Source organism: Lissotriton helveticus, chromosome 6, assembly GCF_964261635.1.
Source record: "Lissotriton helveticus chromosome 6, aLisHel1.1, whole genome shotgun sequence".
Taxonomy (NCBI): domain Eukaryota; kingdom Metazoa; phylum Chordata; class Amphibia; order Caudata; family Salamandridae; genus Lissotriton; species Lissotriton helveticus.
In genome coordinates, this window is record NC_136067.1 from 1,616,742,852 (window position 1) to 1,616,761,997 (window position 19,146).

General features: G+C 45.2%; 1 protein-coding gene across 1 annotated transcript in view; it reads left to right on the forward strand.

The window, feature by feature from the left end:
* LOC144763635 (N(4)-(Beta-N-acetylglucosaminyl)-L-asparaginase-like) overlaps positions 1-19,146 on the forward strand; it is a 391,860-nt gene that overhangs the window by 200,675 nt on the left and 172,039 nt on the right. Inside the window, exon 5 of the mRNA XM_078649411.1 lies at positions 5,349-5,387. Coding sequence (XP_078505537.1) covers positions 5,349-5,387 — 39 coding nt within the window. The remainder of the gene's footprint in view (positions 1-5,348; positions 5,388-19,146) is intronic.

The window sequence follows — 19,146 nt, forward strand, 5'->3', positions numbered from 1 at the left end:
CCCCCCAAGGACGCTGCCATGCTCACATACATAATCCAATCTCAGACGGGATCACATGTGGTCTCGAAACTCTACAGACTCTGCTTGGCCTCGCTTCCTTCTTCGGATGCAGCGGTACGAGCCGGGTGGGAGGGCGACCTCGGCACCCAGATTACTGATGATCAATGGGCGGCATGTTGCACTGCCACCAGGGAAGTGTCCATAAATAGCAGGCACAAACTCGTACACTTTAAGTTTCTGAGGCGGGTGTACCACACTCCGGCTCTTGCTCACAAAATAGATGCAAACAGACCACACTCCTGCCCCAAATGTAATGCCCCGCAGGCTGACTTTGCCCATCTATCCTGGACTTGCCCCCCTTTTACAAGACTATTGGCTCCAGGTCCATAAGATCCTGGGAGACATTTTGGGCCTGCCATTGGTGCCTACTCCAGAAATAGCGCTGCTTGGCTATGTGGTCAACTTTCCTAGCCCACTCCGTAAGCTGGCAGCCATTTATTTTTTACTGGCCAAGCGGGAGATAGCGTTACACTGGTGTGCTAGACGACCCCCCACTGTACATGCTTGGCTCCACAGCCTGGCATATTGCAACGTTAACAGTGCTGAATACTCTGAGCAGCTTCCCTCTGCATCCCGGCCATTGGACATTTGGGGATCATACCGCTCATACGTTGCAAAACTTACCCAAGAGGCACAGGCTCGTTAGATTGCCTCCATTGTACCGGAGGGTGTGGGCTAGGCTGCTCGGTGTCAGTTCGCTGTACCCACCTGCCTTGTCGCTCCCTGGTGCCCAAGACTTGGCCGCGTTTTCGGCTGGGCATGGGGGTGCTACGCTGGACCAGTCTCAGTGATGTATGTATGGATTTGATTAATGACCACTACGCGATTGAGGGCGACTTCCTCCTGAGCTGTTGCCTGCTGCGGCTTGTGCTGCTGCCACTTGCCCTACTGATTGCCACCGCTTGCTCAATGTCCACAACTTTCCATACTCTTGTGCTTTTTGGTCTGCCCCTCTGTTCTCACGTACTCAGTTATGATTTATTGTTTGATTTTAGGTTCTTTCAGAGATATTATTTCCTTTCATGTCAAACTTATGACTTCCTTGCAAGCAATAATGAAAATTTGTATTACGTCATGCTTATTCGCCATTAACCCTGTGTACGATTGTTGGTTTACTGGTAACTCCTACAAGTGGGGCCTGTTTGGGGCCTATTTCATTGTTCATTGTACACACGTGGATTGCTTCTTTTGCTCAATAAAGAGATTTAAAACAAACCCTGGTCTACCTATGCCAACCAACAAGCTCAGTACCACTGTTACTTGCAGAGCTGAGGAGATTTGGTGTGGTGTCTGGACATCGGATCAATCCAGGAAAATCCAAACTAAATCCTATCAGAAGAATAGCTGGGGTACCGCAGACAGAGCTCACAAAAGAAGAGGTACCATGGGTGGGGGAGGGGGGAGATACCTGGGAATAAGATTGGCGAGTTTGCCTACTGCATACCTCAACCTCAATATTGGAAGAGTGATAGAGGGACTGCGTGGCTCCATAAGGTTTTGGCCGGACTTGCCGCGGTCTCTCAAGGGTCGAATTGCAACAAAGAAAATTATCATTCTTCCCAGATGCTTATACACACTGCAACACTTGCTTTACATCATCCCTCGGTTCTACTTCCGGGTGCTTGAGCAACTTCTGACAGACCATTTATGGGGCAACAAACATAAACGGGTACGTTTAATGACGTTGCAGAGGACATGGGGGGGGACAGGAAGTCCTATGCATTGAACTGTACTATATGGCCTCCCAGCTACAACTTGCAGTGCATTGGCGAGATACCGTCACCAACTGGGAGACGAGTCTCCTGGCAGGCACGCATGACGGATACATGCTTCCTGAACTATTAATGCTTGAGAGAGGCGTTCCTCCTCGGTTCCCATATATTACACGGCATGCAGTCCATAGGGGCACTACAGCCATTAGCCCATATTGCTGACTCAGTGTCCATAAGGAAGTGGAAGGAAGGAGGCTGCCAAACACTGGGGGACCTATAGATACGGATGGTAGATTTATAACACGAGAGGAAGCAACAGACGCCTTCAATCTGTGGGCGGGGCAATTCCTATAATATGGGAATATTTCCAGTGTGGCCCGAGAAATATGGCCGGGGTTCCCTGAAGAACCTCCTTGCACCAATACATTGAAAGTAATGTTATACATGGCACAGGGTCGACGACTGATATCCCATCTATACAGAGCCCTAAGGGATGACTTGCCAGGCGGCATTCTGCCGGTGTAGTAAAAATGAGATGTTGTACTGGAGGAGCCGCTATCTAATAGAGAGTGGGAAAGAGACCAAGAGGGGGTCCGCACAGTCAGCTCCAATGCACAATTTAAACTCCTACAATATAATTTAGTGCACCAAGTATATCTCACCCCGAATACACTGCATAAAATCTACCCCACCCGAAGTGCTTAATGCCTGAGGTGTAAGGCACAGGTAGCAGACTTTATCCATATGCTTTGGACATGCCCCACACTGGCCTCCTACTGGGATGCGGTGTTAACACGCCTTCGGAGAGCCACGGGATGGGTGGTACTTAAAGAAATCTGACAAGTACTGCTGGGCCTAATACCTAGCCCCAAAAGTAAAAACTTAAGTAGGCGCTTTCACTCATTCGGGTTGTTGCTGGCAAGGAGGCGCATAATCATAGTGTGGCTCAGGCCCTCAGGCCTGGGCCCCCACAGGTGGGAGAGTGGATGAAAGATATATGTAAGTGGGCAACGGCAGAGAGGGTGCAAATGAAGATGGTGCATAAAGACGAGAAATTCAAGGAAGCTATCCGGGCGTGGTATCAAATGATGGTAGACCTTAAAGGAGGGCTCGATACGGGAACTCAGGAGTCTGGGGGTGTGGGAGATGTTGCATCGCAGGAGAGACATTAAGGGAAAGAAATAACATGGCCTAACATGAAGCGCTCAGGAATAGTACATAGCAGCCAGGCATACAGTACCATCTGAACTGTGACTTTATGTTTGGAGTAGAAGAGGGAGGAGGGAAGGGGGAGAGGTAAGTTGGGATTGGCAAGATTCATGTAGATATTGTGTGCACATTATTCTATTGGAAACAATAAGCAAATAGGAACTTGGTCTCTCCCTTGTTAGTTCTCCCTGATTTGTAAGGACAGATTAATGTAAATGTTGGAAGATGATATGACCAATTTCTGCACCATGCTCGGAAGGGAGGAACGGGGGACTATATTGTTATCTCGATATCTGCCTGCAAAACGATGTCTATGTGATATATAAATGGCAATAAGATTTTTTTTTTAAGTAATTTGATGGGGTATAGTTATTGAAGGATTGCTCTGCGAAATTCAAAGACATATTGCTGGCAGCAGTATCACCAAATATTCTACGGTTTGATGGCATGGAACAATTACTCCAGGTGATTAACCACCTAGGCCAGAGCATGCCCAAACCCTGTTGCAGCTGCAGTACCAATGCAGGCCGCAGTCATGGATCAAAGATGGGCTGAAAGTTCCCAAAGATCATTTCCTTTAGCACAGGGTGGTACCATAGCAAGGGCGCAATTCTCAAGCAAACTTCTGTTGATTTCACCATCAATGGATAATGATCCAGCTTTAAATTATATGAGATACTGCCAAAGGGATCCCCTGAAGACTTGCGCTAGACAAAAAACAGAGCTAGCACGGGGCTCAGCTCAAATCATTAAATAACCGGTGATTAACTTACCCTCACCATCTTGCCCTTATGTTCTGGTTCTATCAGGAATCCATCCATTGCGAAAGAGACGCGTAACAACCTTTTGAATAAATCTCTGCATTGGTTAAGCTGACACAGGAACTTCCCCCTCAAGTTGAGAAGCAATATTTTGCTGACAAGAAGCTTGGGTTAGATTGGCCCTGGGCCTGTGGACCAACAAGGTGACTGTGTAATAATTCATTTTAAATCACCTTCCCTGGTTAAGCAACAATATTTTACCACTCCCTTTGGGTTACTTTTATAAACCAGGTTTGCTTACACCCAAGTGCTCCAACGGTTCAGCTGTCCCTTCCACCGTATTGCCATCTTCATCCTTTGTCATTCTGGTTAATAACCAATTTGAAGCTTTGGCAAATGTTGATTGACTTGGTGACCGGTAGATAGACCATCGTGCCTCCATAGCTGCCACAACCACTACTGCTGCAGATGTGCCTTCTGCTACCTCCCTCAAATTGGTATCCTGGAACACTGCAGGACTATCTTCTTAACTTGCAACACCAGAGTGGTATAATTTTATTGATTTGTATGAAATATGCTTGTTCCAGGAGACATGGTCTACTACCCCCCTTGACCAGCAGGAGTTTGCATCTTATAATGAGGTGGCAATCTCCTTTGGGAGAGGTAGGCCCTCAGGGAAGTAACAATCTGGGTTAAAACTACATTGTGGGCTGTCATTAAAGAAGTTAAACTAGGCTCACCGGACATTCTTGATATTAGCCTTGCATTGCCTGGTTGTAGCCCTTGTCATGTCTATAATAATTACTGCAGGCACAGGGGTAGAAAACCTGAGTCGGATGTGATCACCTTGCTAATTGCACATTTAGCTTCAGTCCCAAATGAGATAATAAAAATCGTAGCAGATGACCTCAACTGCCAGTTTGAGCCACTAGATGCTCATTTTAGGCTTCACTCTATAGAGGAAGATCAGGCTTGGTCTATACCTAATTTGTCACTTTACCAGCAGTTAAATGGTTTCCTTTTACAGTGCAACTAAACGCATTGGTGCTAAGCCTGCCCTTAGGCTTGTAAGGGTAGGTCTACTTCCGATAAAAAGGGAAGTTATACATTCAATCGCCTGCAGGAGTTGAGACGCTGGATTATATCCTATTGGATGTTAGGCTATGGGCTGCTTTAATAGAGACTGTGATCCCTCACATTGATAGTGACCACAATCCCTTATCATTAGAGCTGATGATGATAATCCGAACAGCATGTACTAATCCCATTGGCCCTCTTGATGGTTGATTGGTTTTGTCATCAAGCAGGCGTAGGGTGGGCTAGAGTACTATTTTACCATCAGAAGACGCTATTGGTAATATGTACTGATGTGTTGCTAGGTTGAGCAAGTACTGATATGGTTTCACTTATGCAATTGCTTGGCAATGTCTTATCATTTTGCATCGTTACTAAAATTGGATCAGAAACTGAACGTCATTGTTCACTAATTACTATTTATTGCTGCCCTACAACAGGCACTGTTGTTGTTATTCTTTCTGTAGATGTATCATCGAAAACTGATATACAAATTAAGTTAGAAAACAAAGTTTGTTTGTTACTTCATTAGGTGTAATAGCCTTAGACCTTCATGGAAACATCGCTGTGGGTGAGTATTCAACAAAAGACCGATTTGTTTCTTACTTTGATTTTCTTGCTGTACCTTTTCCAGATTTTCTTAAATTGTATTTAAATTACCTTTCTCAATATAAAATAGTAAAGTTTGTGAAACGCTATTCTAATGATGTACCATTTGAACAGGAAGAGAGATTATACACCAAGCAGAATGGATAACTCACATAATATGATTACTATTGTCTTGAGGTGAACGTAACTCATGTAATTTGTTGTAGTATAATTACACTAAATTACAACAAAATTACTCAAGATTCCATAAATTACACGAAGAGTGTAACCCAGCGTTATCCAGTATTGGGGTATCTTTCATAGATTCACATGCCTGAATCATTCCCCGTCGCCGAGGCGGGAGTCCCACGGTAATAAAATATACAAAAGCAGTGCCTTAGAATAAATTTGTAGCAGGCTGACAAGACTATAGGCCCCAAAAGGCCCAAAACTTAGCAGCCTATCTACCTCATTATATGAAAAGAACTGAAAATAGTTCCAACCAATCAGCTGTCAGCACCCTCTAGAACCTTCCCAGCAGAGGCAGTTCTCCTCAGATTTTCACCGCACGTCGTGTGGAAGGGAGTCTCCCTGAGTGCCTACTCAGTTTTCTACTTTTCTCTTCAGAATGTCTGAGAAAAAAGCCCCTTTCAAGGCCTGCAGGACCTGTGATAAAAAGAGGGTCAATGTAGATGATCAGCATAAAGACTGCATCTACTGCCTGCATCCCAATCACATTATGAAGGATTGCAGGATTTGTCGCACCTTCCCTGCCAAAACCATCAGGGACAGGGAGGCAAGCGATCTTCTTTGGCTCAAATCATCTTCCACAGATGATGAGGACAGAGCTTCAACATCCAGCAAAAGAGCCAGATCCAGAGATAGCTCTTCTCCTGAGAGGAAAAAACAACACAAATCCTCTCATAGAGCTTCAGAACCCACAAGGAGCTCCTCCTCTCCTCCTCTTGAATCTCCATCTTCTCCGCCTTCAGGATCTTCAGCTAAAACTTTGAGTAAAGCCCAGGCAAAAACTGTTTCTCTGGTATCTTCTCACACAGTCTCTGTGACTTCTACCACCTCAAGCTCTTCTACTACGGTGTCTACTTCTGCTATTACTTCACCTATTGTGTCAGCCAAGGTTTCCTCTAAGAAATCTTCTGAGGCTAAGGACATTTCTTCAAAATCATCGTCGACGACCATTCCATCGACAGTTCCATCGTCGACAAAAGCCCCGTCGAAATCATCTTCGACGAAGAGCCCGTCGACGACGAAAATCTCGTCGAACGCAGAAATCTCGTCGATGAAGAGCCCGTTGACGACTGGATCATCAAAGTAGACGACAGCCTCGTCGATGACAGCCTCGTCGACGACAGCTCCGGCGACGACAGCCTCGTCGACGAAGAATCCATCGACGACGGCCCCCCGTCGACGAGAAGTCCATCAACAGTACCACCGCCGACGACAATCCCATCGACGACGAGTCCGTCGACGCCTAAATCAACAAAGAGTCCAGTCATTATCACGACTCCACCTGCAAGACCCTGGCCTACTCTACCTCAGGTGGCTCATGCCTCACCTGTGGCATACACTCATTTCCAGTTGAAGACCTATCATAGGCAGGACTATTCTAATATTTTCCCTCTGCTACCATCGCAGATTTTGGAAACATATGTAGAAGAGGAGGAATCTGATGAGGATGATGGAGACGAAGAAGGTCCCTTTGGTATTGCACGCCATCCATCCGAATTACAAATAAAATGTCAGGAAGAGGATGAAGAAGAGGATATACAGGAGCATTACTATCAAGAAGATTTGTCTACACCTTTCTATAGACAACCATTCAGAGCTCCATGTTCGGAGGAGACAAGTCATCTCCCTCCTTCGTTGATTCAGGACTTACAGGCCATGTTTGCAGACTATCGCCAAAGGTTCCCACCTACACCATCCACCCCGGTTGTACCATCGTTACCAGCGGAAGTACCTATGCCTCCACCACCGCAGCCTTCAGTGTCGCCTAGACACACTGCAGACCCCACACCACAAGAGGATCGGGATACTTCCTCTTCGGATGAAGATGGAAGAGAGGAAGGCGAGTTGCCTAATGGCAACACACCTGCGGATCCGTGGGATGACTACATAATACCCATGCCTTCACCTCTTTTGCCGCAACCCTCTGATTCTCCGCCGGAGGACATTGGCGGCTTTCACAATATCATGCAAAGGGCTGCTATAATATTTGAACTGCCAGTTACTATTGAGCAGTCAGACTGCTTTTTGCACGACTTTAAAGAGGGGTATAGGAGGATCACCAGGGCCATACCCATTATAGATTTCATTTGGAAGGAAGGTCTTAAGATTATGAAGACACCCGCTTCTGTCCCGGCAGTCCTTCTTCGTATTGAGAAGAAGTATAGAGCACCACCAGAAACTCCATCTTGTTTGGTGGCCCACCCACGTCCGGACTCTGTGATATCCTAAGCTACTCAACAGAGGTCCAAAAAACTATCCACTCCAATCTCAACGCCACCGGACAAAGAGGGCAGGAGATTGGACCTAATAGACAAAAAGTTCTCCACCAATGCTGCATCATCCATCAAGGCAGCGAATTCTCTGGCAATTTTGGCACGTTATGACCGCCAGATGTGGTCTGAGTTATCAGAATTTCTGGAGCTGATACCTGAAGATCGTCAGCAGGAAGCACGAAGGATAGTGCTTGAAGGGGAGAGGGCGGCATCGGAGATAATAGACTGCGCCCTAGACATCGCAAATACTAACTTTCGACAGTTAGCGGGTGCTGCGGTTCTCAGATGCCAGGGTTGGCTCAGAGCAACCTCCTTCAGACCGGAGGTGCAGACAAAGATCCTTGACATGGCTTACGATGGGGACTCGCTCTTCGGTAAGCACATAGATGACGCCCTACTTGCCATCAAAACGGATACCGACACCGCGAAATCACATGGTACCCTGCAATATAAGGGAGGCACAAGGGGTCGTGGTTTTTCTTCTAGGGGAAATTACCACAACCAACAGAACAGGCAATACCAATCTCAGTATAAACAGCCGTATTACCAGTCTTCATACAGGCAATCTACCTCCAGCAATTTCTCTCGTCAGGGAGGAAGACGAAGATCAAATAATCAGGGACGAGATTCCAACAAGCGTCAATGAGCTATGCCGGACGCCAGTCCAACATCCTTCTCTCCCTGTGGGCGCGAAGATTTCCGCCTTTTACCAACAATGGCGGAGCATCACATCGGATCAGTGGGTCCTCGACCTAGTGGAAAAAGGACACTCTCTGGAGTTCTTAAAGAAACCACCTACGACTCCGCCCAAGAGCCCGCCTCCCCCTCGTCATCACTTACTGTTCAAAGAAGCCTTAAAGATGTTTCGCAAGAATGCGATAGAGAAGGTTCCCATCTCGCAAAAAGGAAAAGGATTTTACTCTCGCTTCTTCCTCATAAAGAAAAAGTCGGGAGAGTGGCGCCCGATTCTGGATCTGCGCAAACTCAACAAATTCTTGAAGAAACCAAGTTTTCGCATGGTGACACTGGCAGATGTGCTCAATTGTCTCAACAAAGGAGATTTTATGGCTTCTCTGGACTTGGAAGACGCTTACTTCCATATCCATATACACCCCAAACATCGCAAATACCTACGGTTCACAGTGGCTGGCGTCCACTTTCAATTCAAGGTGCTCCCATTTGGGCTGAAATCGGCACCAAGAATATTCACAAAATGTTTGGCCCCAGTTTCTGCAGCGTTGAGGTCCCAGGGGATACAGGTCTTTCCATACCTTGACGATTGGCTGCTCAAAGGACCATCGAAACTGGTTACAAGACAAGCGGTCAGAAGCACCCTTCGTCTATTCTCAAATCTAGGCCTCAATCTCAATGCAAAGAAGTCACAATTGCAACCCCTACAGGTGTTCCCCTTTCTGGGAGCTTCACTGGACACCCAACAGTGCAAGACTTTCTTGTCTCAAGAGCGGCAGAACAAACTTCAAAAACTGGCAAGACAAATCTGAACAAAAAAGTCACTTTCTGTCCGAACATATGCGTCTCTTCTAGGGATGTGCTCTTCAGCGATCAGTCTAGTCCCCTTGGCAAGACTCAGGATGAGCAAGAGGAGTTGCACCGACAATGGCAGCAAATAGGAGGGTTCTTTCAACGATCGCATAAAAGTGACATCCAGAATGAGGCATGCTCTTCAATGGTGGTCGAAAGAAAGCAATCTGTCTCCGGGCCTCACGTTTCTTCAAACCCTTCCAGAGTTCATTCTGACCACGGACGCATCTATGGAAGGAAGGGGAGGTCATCTCAAGGACCTCCAGATTCAAGGCCGATGGTCTCACCAATATCGGCAGAAACACATCAACAGTCTCGTATTAAGAGCCATTTTCCTTTCTCTTCAAGCGTTCCTTCCGAGGATTGCAAATTCTTCAGTGCTGGTGCGTACGGACAATACCGCCAGCATGTTTTACATCAACAAGCAAGGGGGAACGAGATCTCTATCTCTATCAAAGGAAGCTCAAGAGATGTGGGAGTGGGTCATACAACACGGCATAACCCTCAGAGCGGAGCATGTAAAGGGGGTTCAAAACTCTCTAGCTGACAACCTCAGCAGATCTCTCGCAGGTTGCCACGAATGGGAACTGGAACAAGAACAGGTGAACAGGATCTTTTGAAGATGGGGCACACCAACTCTAGATCTGTTTGCAACGAAACAGAACAGCAAATGCCTTTATTAGGCCAGCAGATTTCCACAACGGGGGTCAAGAGGGAATGCCCTGTCCATGAGATGGTCAGGAATCTATGCATACTTGCTTTTCCCCTGATACCGTTAATACCAAGGATACTGCAAAAGATGAAGAGGGAACATTGCACTCTTCTCCTCATTGCTCCTCGCTGGCTGAGGCAGTACTAGTTCCAAGAACTGCTTCTGCTATCTCAACAGCCTCATATTTGTCTCAAGCCGACACTTTCAATGTTGACAAGGGAAGGAGGTCAGATTCTTCACCCGGATCCGCAATCGCTGCACTTGCATGCCTGGCTCCTGATTTCTTAGAGTTTAAGGATCTCCAGATTTCTGCAGATTGTAGAGCAATTCTGTCTCAAGCCCATGCTCAGAGTACTATCAGAATGTACCGTTTCAAATGGAAACGCTTCTGTTGTTGGTGTGAATCAAATAATGTCCATCCTCTTCAAGCTCCACCTGAAGATATCCTACCTTACCTGCTTTCGCTAGCCAAAGCGGGTCTAGTATTCTCTTCTATCAAAGTACATCTTCCCGCCATATCCCGATTCAGAAAAAGTTCGAACAAGCCTTCACTATGTTCTTCCTCACTGATAAAGCAATTTCTGAAAGGATTGTTTTGAGCCTTTCCTCCAATTCGACTTCCACCTCCTGAATGGGATCTTAATATCGTTTTGTCCCAGTTAATGAGGAGGCCTTTCGAACCTATTCATAGAGCTGAACTAAAATTCTTAACCTGGAAAGCGGCTATTTTGCTAGCTCTCACTTCAGCGCGGAGGGTTAGTGAAATTCAGTCTTTCACGATTTCAGAACCTTTCCTTCATTTCTCTAAGGACTATGTCACCTTGAGAACAAATCCAAAATTAATTCCTAAAGTACCGTCTCAATTTCATCTAAACCAGCCGGTAAAGTTAAAGTCTTTTTTCCCGGATCCCGTCACACCGGCAGAAAAGGCCCTACATTCTCTGAATGTGAAACGTTGTCTAAAGTTCTATCTTCAGAAAACTAAAGACATAAGGAAATCTAACCAGTTGTTTATTGCTTATGGTCAAGTTGCGCTGGGACAAGCCGTGACTAAAGCAACGATAGCCAGGTGGTTATCTTCAGTAATTCAATTCTGTCACGAAAAGGCTAACAAGCCTTTAGCCAGAAAGGTAAAAGCACATTCCATCAGAATGATGTCGGCGTCGACCGCCTTATTTGCTGGGGGTCACACTGGAAAACATTTGCCGAGCTGCTACGTGGAAGAGTGTCCATACCTTCACAAAGCATTACTGCTTGCAATCGGCATCACAGAATGATACAGCAGTGGGACAAGCGGTGCTGCAGCATCTTCTTCATTAAGGTTAGACTTTTAAAGGTCTCTCACATTAGATTCATGACATAAGAGTATGCATAATGCACTGTAATGTTTTGCTTGTCAAATGCTGTTTTTAATATGAAATATGTTATCTGAATATAATTCTTTCTTTTTAGAAGGTTTCTGCATTTATGTATATTTACATTTCTAGTGCTCTATAACCTTCCGGATGAGTGGGGGATATATAGAATTATGCTTTGTCTCCCACCTTCCGCAAACGACAGACATAGGCTTACTGCTTGCTATTCTGATTCATGTGAATCTATGAAAGATACCCCAATACTGGATAAGAAAACAAGTAACTTACCTGTAACTACGGTTATCCAGTATTGGTATCTTTCATAGATTCACATGCACCCACCCTCCTCCCCGGCAGAACAGTTCTTTATTAGGGATACGTACTTCTCACTTGTGCTGGGAAAATCTGAGGAGAACTGCCTCTGCTGGGAAGGTTCTAGAGGGTGCTGACAGCTGATCGGTTGGAACTATTTGCAGTTCTTTTCATATAATGAGGTAGATAGGCTGCTAAGTTTTGGGCCTACTACAAATTTTTTTCTAAGGCACTGCTTTTGTATATTTTATTACCGTGGGACTCCCGCCTCGTCGACGGGGAATGATTCTGGCATGTGAATCTATGAAAGATACCAATACTGGATAACCGTAGTTACAGGTAAGTAACTTGTTTTCTTTATCGCTATTTTCTTAGTGCAAAATGCACCCTTGTGTCCCAAATAGATGTGAGGGTGCTTTTTGCACTAGGAAAATAGCGCTAATTACTGCAGAAAACCAACAGCAGCAGCCACTTGTGCTCTTTTCTTGTGCTCTTGCAGGAGGCATTTTAACTCCAAATTACTCTTAATGATGCTAGTGGCGTAATCTTGTAATTGTGACTTACAAGAGTAATACGAAATTAGCAAAATTACTCAAATTACTCTGGTGTCCTTAAACTTTCACCCAGACCCTCTCTTGTTTTCCTAAATAAAAGGTCACTTCTGTCCACACTGAGGTTTACTATACATTCTCTCATAGTTCTCATATAGAAGCCATTAAGAGGTACTGCATAGTGTCTCATCACAGCCCAGTCTCCGCTCTCTTGCTCAGTCATGTTCAACATGTTCCTTGCTGGCGTAATTCCACACTATGGCAGGTACAGCATATCTTTCTCCTCCTGGGTGGATAACAGCACAGACCAAGTATTTATCACACTACAACATTGTGCATCATGGTTTTTACTGGAAGAGTGATGTTAGGATTTGGGTGTACTATATGATATGGATGTAGGGCATTATCATGGTATACGCTTGCATATACCATACCGGATCCTGTCAGTATTGTTTACTTCATGCTAGATCAACCCTGAGTAGCTGTGGCTGGAGCAGTAAGGCATGGCCATCAAACCCAGTGTAAAGCAGTTACCATCACCAAACAAATAAAAGGGAAAGTCACAGAACAAGAAAGAGACTGGACAACAATTTATAAAAATAGTGCATATTTTTACGAATTTTTAGAGAACTTGATCATCAAAATCTATTGACGTGCTCCGGAGATACATGTTTTAGATGTTTTGATCACTTTTAAATGCAACCACAAACGAGCATTGGTCAACAAAAAGTTTGTAAACTTTTCAAAAGTTTGAAAGAGGTAGTGCGGGCACTCAAGCCCTATTTGGGTGACCAAATCCGACAGAGAAAAGGTCTAGGGGACCAGAGAGCATACTTTGAACAGTTACCTGGTCACCAGAGTGTTTTTAAGGCAAGGTCTAAACTTTACAGGACGACCGCCAAATACATCAATGGAGTGGTGCTGATGCTGAGGATACAGGCATAAGATGCTCAGAGGATGCTCTGGTTGAGGTGCAGTCGATGGGGGTGTCTTTGTGGTTGTTCCTCGGTCCACAGGTGATGAGGGCCGACTTTGGCCACAGATATCTGTGTTCCTGAAGGCCTCTACATTGGAGTAGCAGGCCAGTCGATGCTGGGCTACTAGTCTCCTTGCACGCGGTTGGGGTGAATTCCTTAGGCGGGGGCTGGTGTCCTTAAGTATGACGAATTTGGACTTTGATAGCACTACCAGGTCCTGCAGATATGAGTGCAACTTTTGGCTATCTCCGATGTGTCCTTTTCTGCGCCCGGCGACTGGTAGCAGCACTCCTCTGCAGTGGCTACCAACTTGTTGGTTTGGGCTTCTTCTGCAGCTGGTTCCAGGGGATTGGCCGACTGATCCTTGGAGTCCCTGCTGTAGGTTGGGGCTGTGAATCGATTTTCCCCGATCCAGGAGCTGTAGGCATAGTCCAAAATTCTCTAGCCCACTGTGCAGTTCCCATCCTGAGGTTGCTACTGACACAAAGCTTCATGTGCATGTTTAATTTTTTAGGTTGATGATGGTATCTTGATGATTGCTTCACTGAGAGATGAGTGTTGCGTGGAGGACTTAGAGACAATCTGTATGAATGATCTGAATGAATTTAGCATTCTTTGTTAAATACCAAAAGGTTATTTGCCTCATACTCTCTTTCCTCCATATGTGCCTACGGCTTATAAACCGTAGGCGATTGTTGTTAGGCTGACGGTTGGAGCTATAGTAGTTGCCACCTGCTCCATCAAACACCTGGCTCTGCTCAGGGCATTTTCTTGACTCTTTCCTATCAACATTTCTGAGCCTGCATTGGATTGTACCATTGCTTTCCCTGTGATGTTTATCTTTCAATTCTTTTATCTGTTGCTGCTAAGACCTAAGATTTATTTCTGGATCTGGAGTTTTATGCGGTCTTGAAACATCCTGAACCTTCCTATGCTGACCTGCATCCTCCAGCCCTCTCTCTTGGTCTTCTTTCGGTGGCTGTTGGTAACGTGTCATGTGTGGCTTAAGCTTACTCAGTGTCCACCATTAGAGATGGCCTGCAAGGAGAGTTTGGGCCTGGAAACTCCTGATACTCTGCTATTTTCCGCTGAGGCTATCTGATGTCAGTATCCTCCCATTTTTTGTGATGGCCCTACTGGCAGAATATTGAAGAGTTGTTGCTACAGTAAGAGCACCTCAGAGCTAAAAGGCAAATATCCATTTAATGGAGTCTTCCCTCTATCTATGAGGACAGGTCATGCAAGGAAAAAGATATTGGTTTCAAAGACCTTAACTCAGTTCTGTGCTGGTGACGACATTGCAGTCTTCAGCTCCCACTGGGAAGATCATGTGACCTGCCTGAAGGAAGTGCTTCTGGCCCTTCTGCAGGTATGCCTGATTGCCAAGGCCAGGAAGAGCCATATACGGCAGAGGACATGTGCAGTCTCTCCAGCACAAGAGCCAAACCATCCTGGCCTAAGAGCCTCCCAAGACGCAGACCCATGTGAGAGCATTTCTGGGCCTCATGAGTATCACTATACTAGAGGTTTATAAAGTGGCATGGAACCCTTGTTGCCCACCTAACTGATGACCTGACTTCCATAAAGCAGCCTAGGAATATGATCTGGACAGAGGAGTGTCAAAAGGCGTTTTACACCCTAAAGGAGGACATATGCACCTCACCCATCTTCAAGGCACCTAGCTTGAGTAAAGAATTTGTTGTTAAGATAGATGCTTCAAAATATGGCATTGGGCAATTCTTTCACAGCTCAATAAGAAGCACCTGTACCACCCTGTAGCCTTCCTGAATCCTGAGGTGGTTTATTTCCATACAGGATATGGACTTCATGGTGGAACACAGCCCTGGGACTGACCACACCAGTGCTGATGGTCTTTCCAGGTTTTTCCAACTTAGCGATGAGAATTGCCATGAACCGGGTGGGGGGAGAGTGGGGCTAGTTCTCCCAAGCTAGAGGGGATGAAGGGAACAGAATCACTCAGTTTCAGCATTTCTCCCGGAGCGAATCACTCTTGCTCAGGTGTTTTGGCCTACTTTCCCCAAGATACGCAGGTGAGTTCATAGCATCCCTGGATCATTCTTTGGCCTCTAAATGTTTTAGCTATGCAAATTTCACCAATATACACCTGAGTAGGGCAGATAATCAGCTGTCCATCTGCTTTTTGGAAGCTCTGGCATCACTTAACCTTGCGCAGGCTGAGACGGGCCTGATGCATAGGGCAGGGCATGCCATAGATAGCATTCTGTCTAACACAGCGATACTCTGGGAGAACCCGCTCCAGGTGAATTGGTCAGACCACTTTTTACTCCCGTTTTCCTGGCCATTTGAATTGCTGAAACAAATTAGACCTCCCCAACATAAAAATGGGAATAGATGTTGAAACCTGGTTTCTGTTCTGGGCCTTCGAAGCGTTCTCACTGAGTCAAAACCCATAATATCGGACTCAGTCTCAGAGGGTGATATTGCTATTAGGACCTGGCTCACAAAGGCAGCCGATTTGTGGCCCCCATGATGACCGCTAAAAAAGGGCTTTGGGCCGTTCAGCATGATGGTTCTCTCAGGAGTTAGTCTTGGAAAGAGCATCATGCAAAAAATTGGAAACGGTGTGATGTCACCACTTCCATAAAACAGACAAAACCTGCTACAAATCTGCCCTGAATGTATATCATAAGAACATAAAGGGGATGGGGAGCATATTCTATTCTCAACTTATCACAGAGGCAGATAATAATGGGAAGGAGCTCTTCAAAATTGTCTCCAGCTTCATGGGCCCAAAGACTGCAACCCCTCCACCAGAGATCAAGACCTATGCTCGAGACTCAGTGACTTTTGAGAGGATAAGATCTATAAAATTCAGACCAATTCAGCCCCCTTCCTTTGCACTTCCTTCATGAGTACACAGAATTCCCCTCACTGGCCAGTGGATGTAAGTGTGGGCTTTATGTATCGTTCATTAAAAAATGAATAAAAACACTTTAAACCAAAATTCAGACCAATCATGTTTCTGTGACATGCTAAGGATGTTTCTTAACTTCCTGCCTCCCGATGCAGAAGTTACTGTGGTCAGGGCACTGATTCTCTGTAGGTTGGACTAAGTCACTGTCTCGTATTTAAGTCTCCCTGCATATTAGGTACAGTGTCTACAAGTAGTCTAGAGCATGACTGTCTGCCTATTCCATAAACTACTCCAAAACGCGTTGGTATCTCTGCTTCGAGAAAAGCTACTTTGGCTACTGGTCCCTGCATGTATTATGTACAGTGCTCTGACATGGACACATCAAGCCCTCCATAACAATGGGCCAGCTTACTTGAATGAGAGGATCAATGAATATAGACATGGGAGGCTGCTGCACACCAGTGACAATGGCCTACTCACAGTCCCCCGTTTTTAAAAAAGGGGGTTCCTCTTTCACAGTAAGGCAGCTTGCATGTGGAATCAGATGCCTTTCTATCTAAGATCTATCTCGGAGGAATCTAGATTAAAAAAAGAGCTGAAAACCTATATATCCAATCTTAGGGATTGAAGGACGCCTGACGCACTATGCCAATATTTTCATCTCTGATTGCCAAGCACCGGTTAATCTTTGAGAAGTTGAGAGCTATGTAATAACTATTCATTCATTATATCTGCTGGGGAGGACCCCTATAGGAAATTACCATCTTTTCACATGGTTTCCCTTGATTTGTGCTTATCTTTTTCTGCTGGCTGTAAAACTCTTTGTACTTAGCCCCTGCTAACCAGTAGGAAAGGGCCTATGTGCCCCTTTTAAACTTGGTTGATTTGGCATAATCCAAATTGGCATGGTTAATTTACCTCTAAGTTTCCTAGTATATAGTACAAGGTGTACCCAGGGCATGTAAGTTAAGTGTTGCTAGTGGACTGCAGCACCTATTGTGCTATATACTGCAGTGGCAATGCAAAGGTGGCTTAATGCGTATCATTGTATTCTCACTACAGCAGAGTAAAAACTGCAGTTCGACATGTCAACATAAACTATATTGACTAGTCAAAACCTTCCTTTTACATATTAATAAGTTACTGGTATGTAGGCCACATAGCCCACAAGGTAGGGTGCATGGTATTTAAAAGTAGATCATCTAGAGATTTAATGTTGACAAGTCCTTACAGTGACTAGCACCCAACAGCTATTTTCACTCTTACGGGCCTAGCTGTCCTATGTAGAAAACCAGAGTACAAATTAAAATACTAATACTCTATCTTGGGAATCGGACCAGCTAGAAAAATAATTAAACAACTATTTGTATTAGTTATTAAAAATTTAATTCAATGGTGGAGTTGAGTTTCAATAAATATTAGGGAAAAGTAACTTTTTGAAAGTTACCTTTTCCCTGTCCGAAAATGTGCAATGACTTCATTTTTTCACAGCCAGCAATTAGCCTTGAATAAGTGTGAATAGGGGTGGAATGCCTCCCATGAGCAAACATTAGGCTAATCTAAGTGGGCAAAGATGACTCCTCTGAATTCCATAGAATATGCAGAGTGGGGGAACGTGGACATTCTTTTTGATACTAAAGTGTCAAATCCTGCTTGAGTGTAAAATCCTGCTTGACAGATCTGCTATATATATCCCTTGGGGCACACCTGAAAGGGGAGAGAACAGGAAGCCAAGACAGTTCTTGTGGATTCACTGTCTGGTTGCTGAAGGACTCTGCTTTTGTCTTTCTAGACATCTGTCTGTTTGTTTATTGTGGGTATAGTGACTGTCTCAAACTGGAGTTTAGTATTAGATGTGGAAGGGCTCCAGGATACCATAGTACACGCCGCTCACTTCTCCCCGAGTCCACAGAGGCCATTTTTAGTGCGCCCAGAGCCTTTTACCATCATTTAAAAAAAATGTTTTTCATAATATGCTGCAACATCGATCTGACCATTTCTATGTGTGCTATAGAGGTGTTGATAATGAGCAGCAAAGATATTCAGGACTGTCTTCGGGTCTGTGTGCAATATACTTTCCTCGTTTTCTACGCTGGATATGTTATTTGAGAATCGGGAGGCTCTTATTGTCTTGGCTAGTGTTTTGACGGGTCTTTCATCCTCTCCATATATGTGGGCGTGAGTGTATTCAGAGCAAAACAAAGCTTCTCTTTCCATGGTGTCTGTGTATTCTATAATCAGCTCTTTTGACTGTACTCGCTGTTGTGACGTGGGAGCTTCTATTATGGAGGTCTCCGTTGCCTCAATGTCTTGTTCCAGTATTTTCTAACATGCCCCTAATGTCACGCAGGATTCCCCCGCTTTTGGATGTACACATCTCCCGAATCTTGACTTTAAAGCTTTCCCACACGCTTGCCATCATCGGTACACTCCCTATATTCCGTGGGAAGAACTTCTGTATCTCCTGCCTCAACTTCTCCTGAAAGCTAGCATCTAGAAGCACTGTGGGTTGGAGCCTCAATGAACGATATGGGGATTTGTTGACAGGGAGGCAAAGTTTCACCAACAAAGGGGGGGTGATCTGGGTACGTGCGTGCAAGGTGCTCGGCTTCTTTCAGCTAAGTGCAAAGACCCGCCAAGAGTAGCCATTAGTCTATGCGTGACCAGCTAGGATGTACAGTGGTGAAGAATGTGCCCTCTCTGAGCGTTAGGTGTAAGGATCTCCAAGCATCCAACAGGTGGTGTCCTGCCATAGTAATATTTAAGTGCTGCCGTGCCTTAGTGTGAGGCTCGACAGTGCCCTAGGAACGATCCATACTTGGGTTCAAGGCAAGGTTAAAGTCCCCCCTCACACCAAATGCATAGAGCCAATATC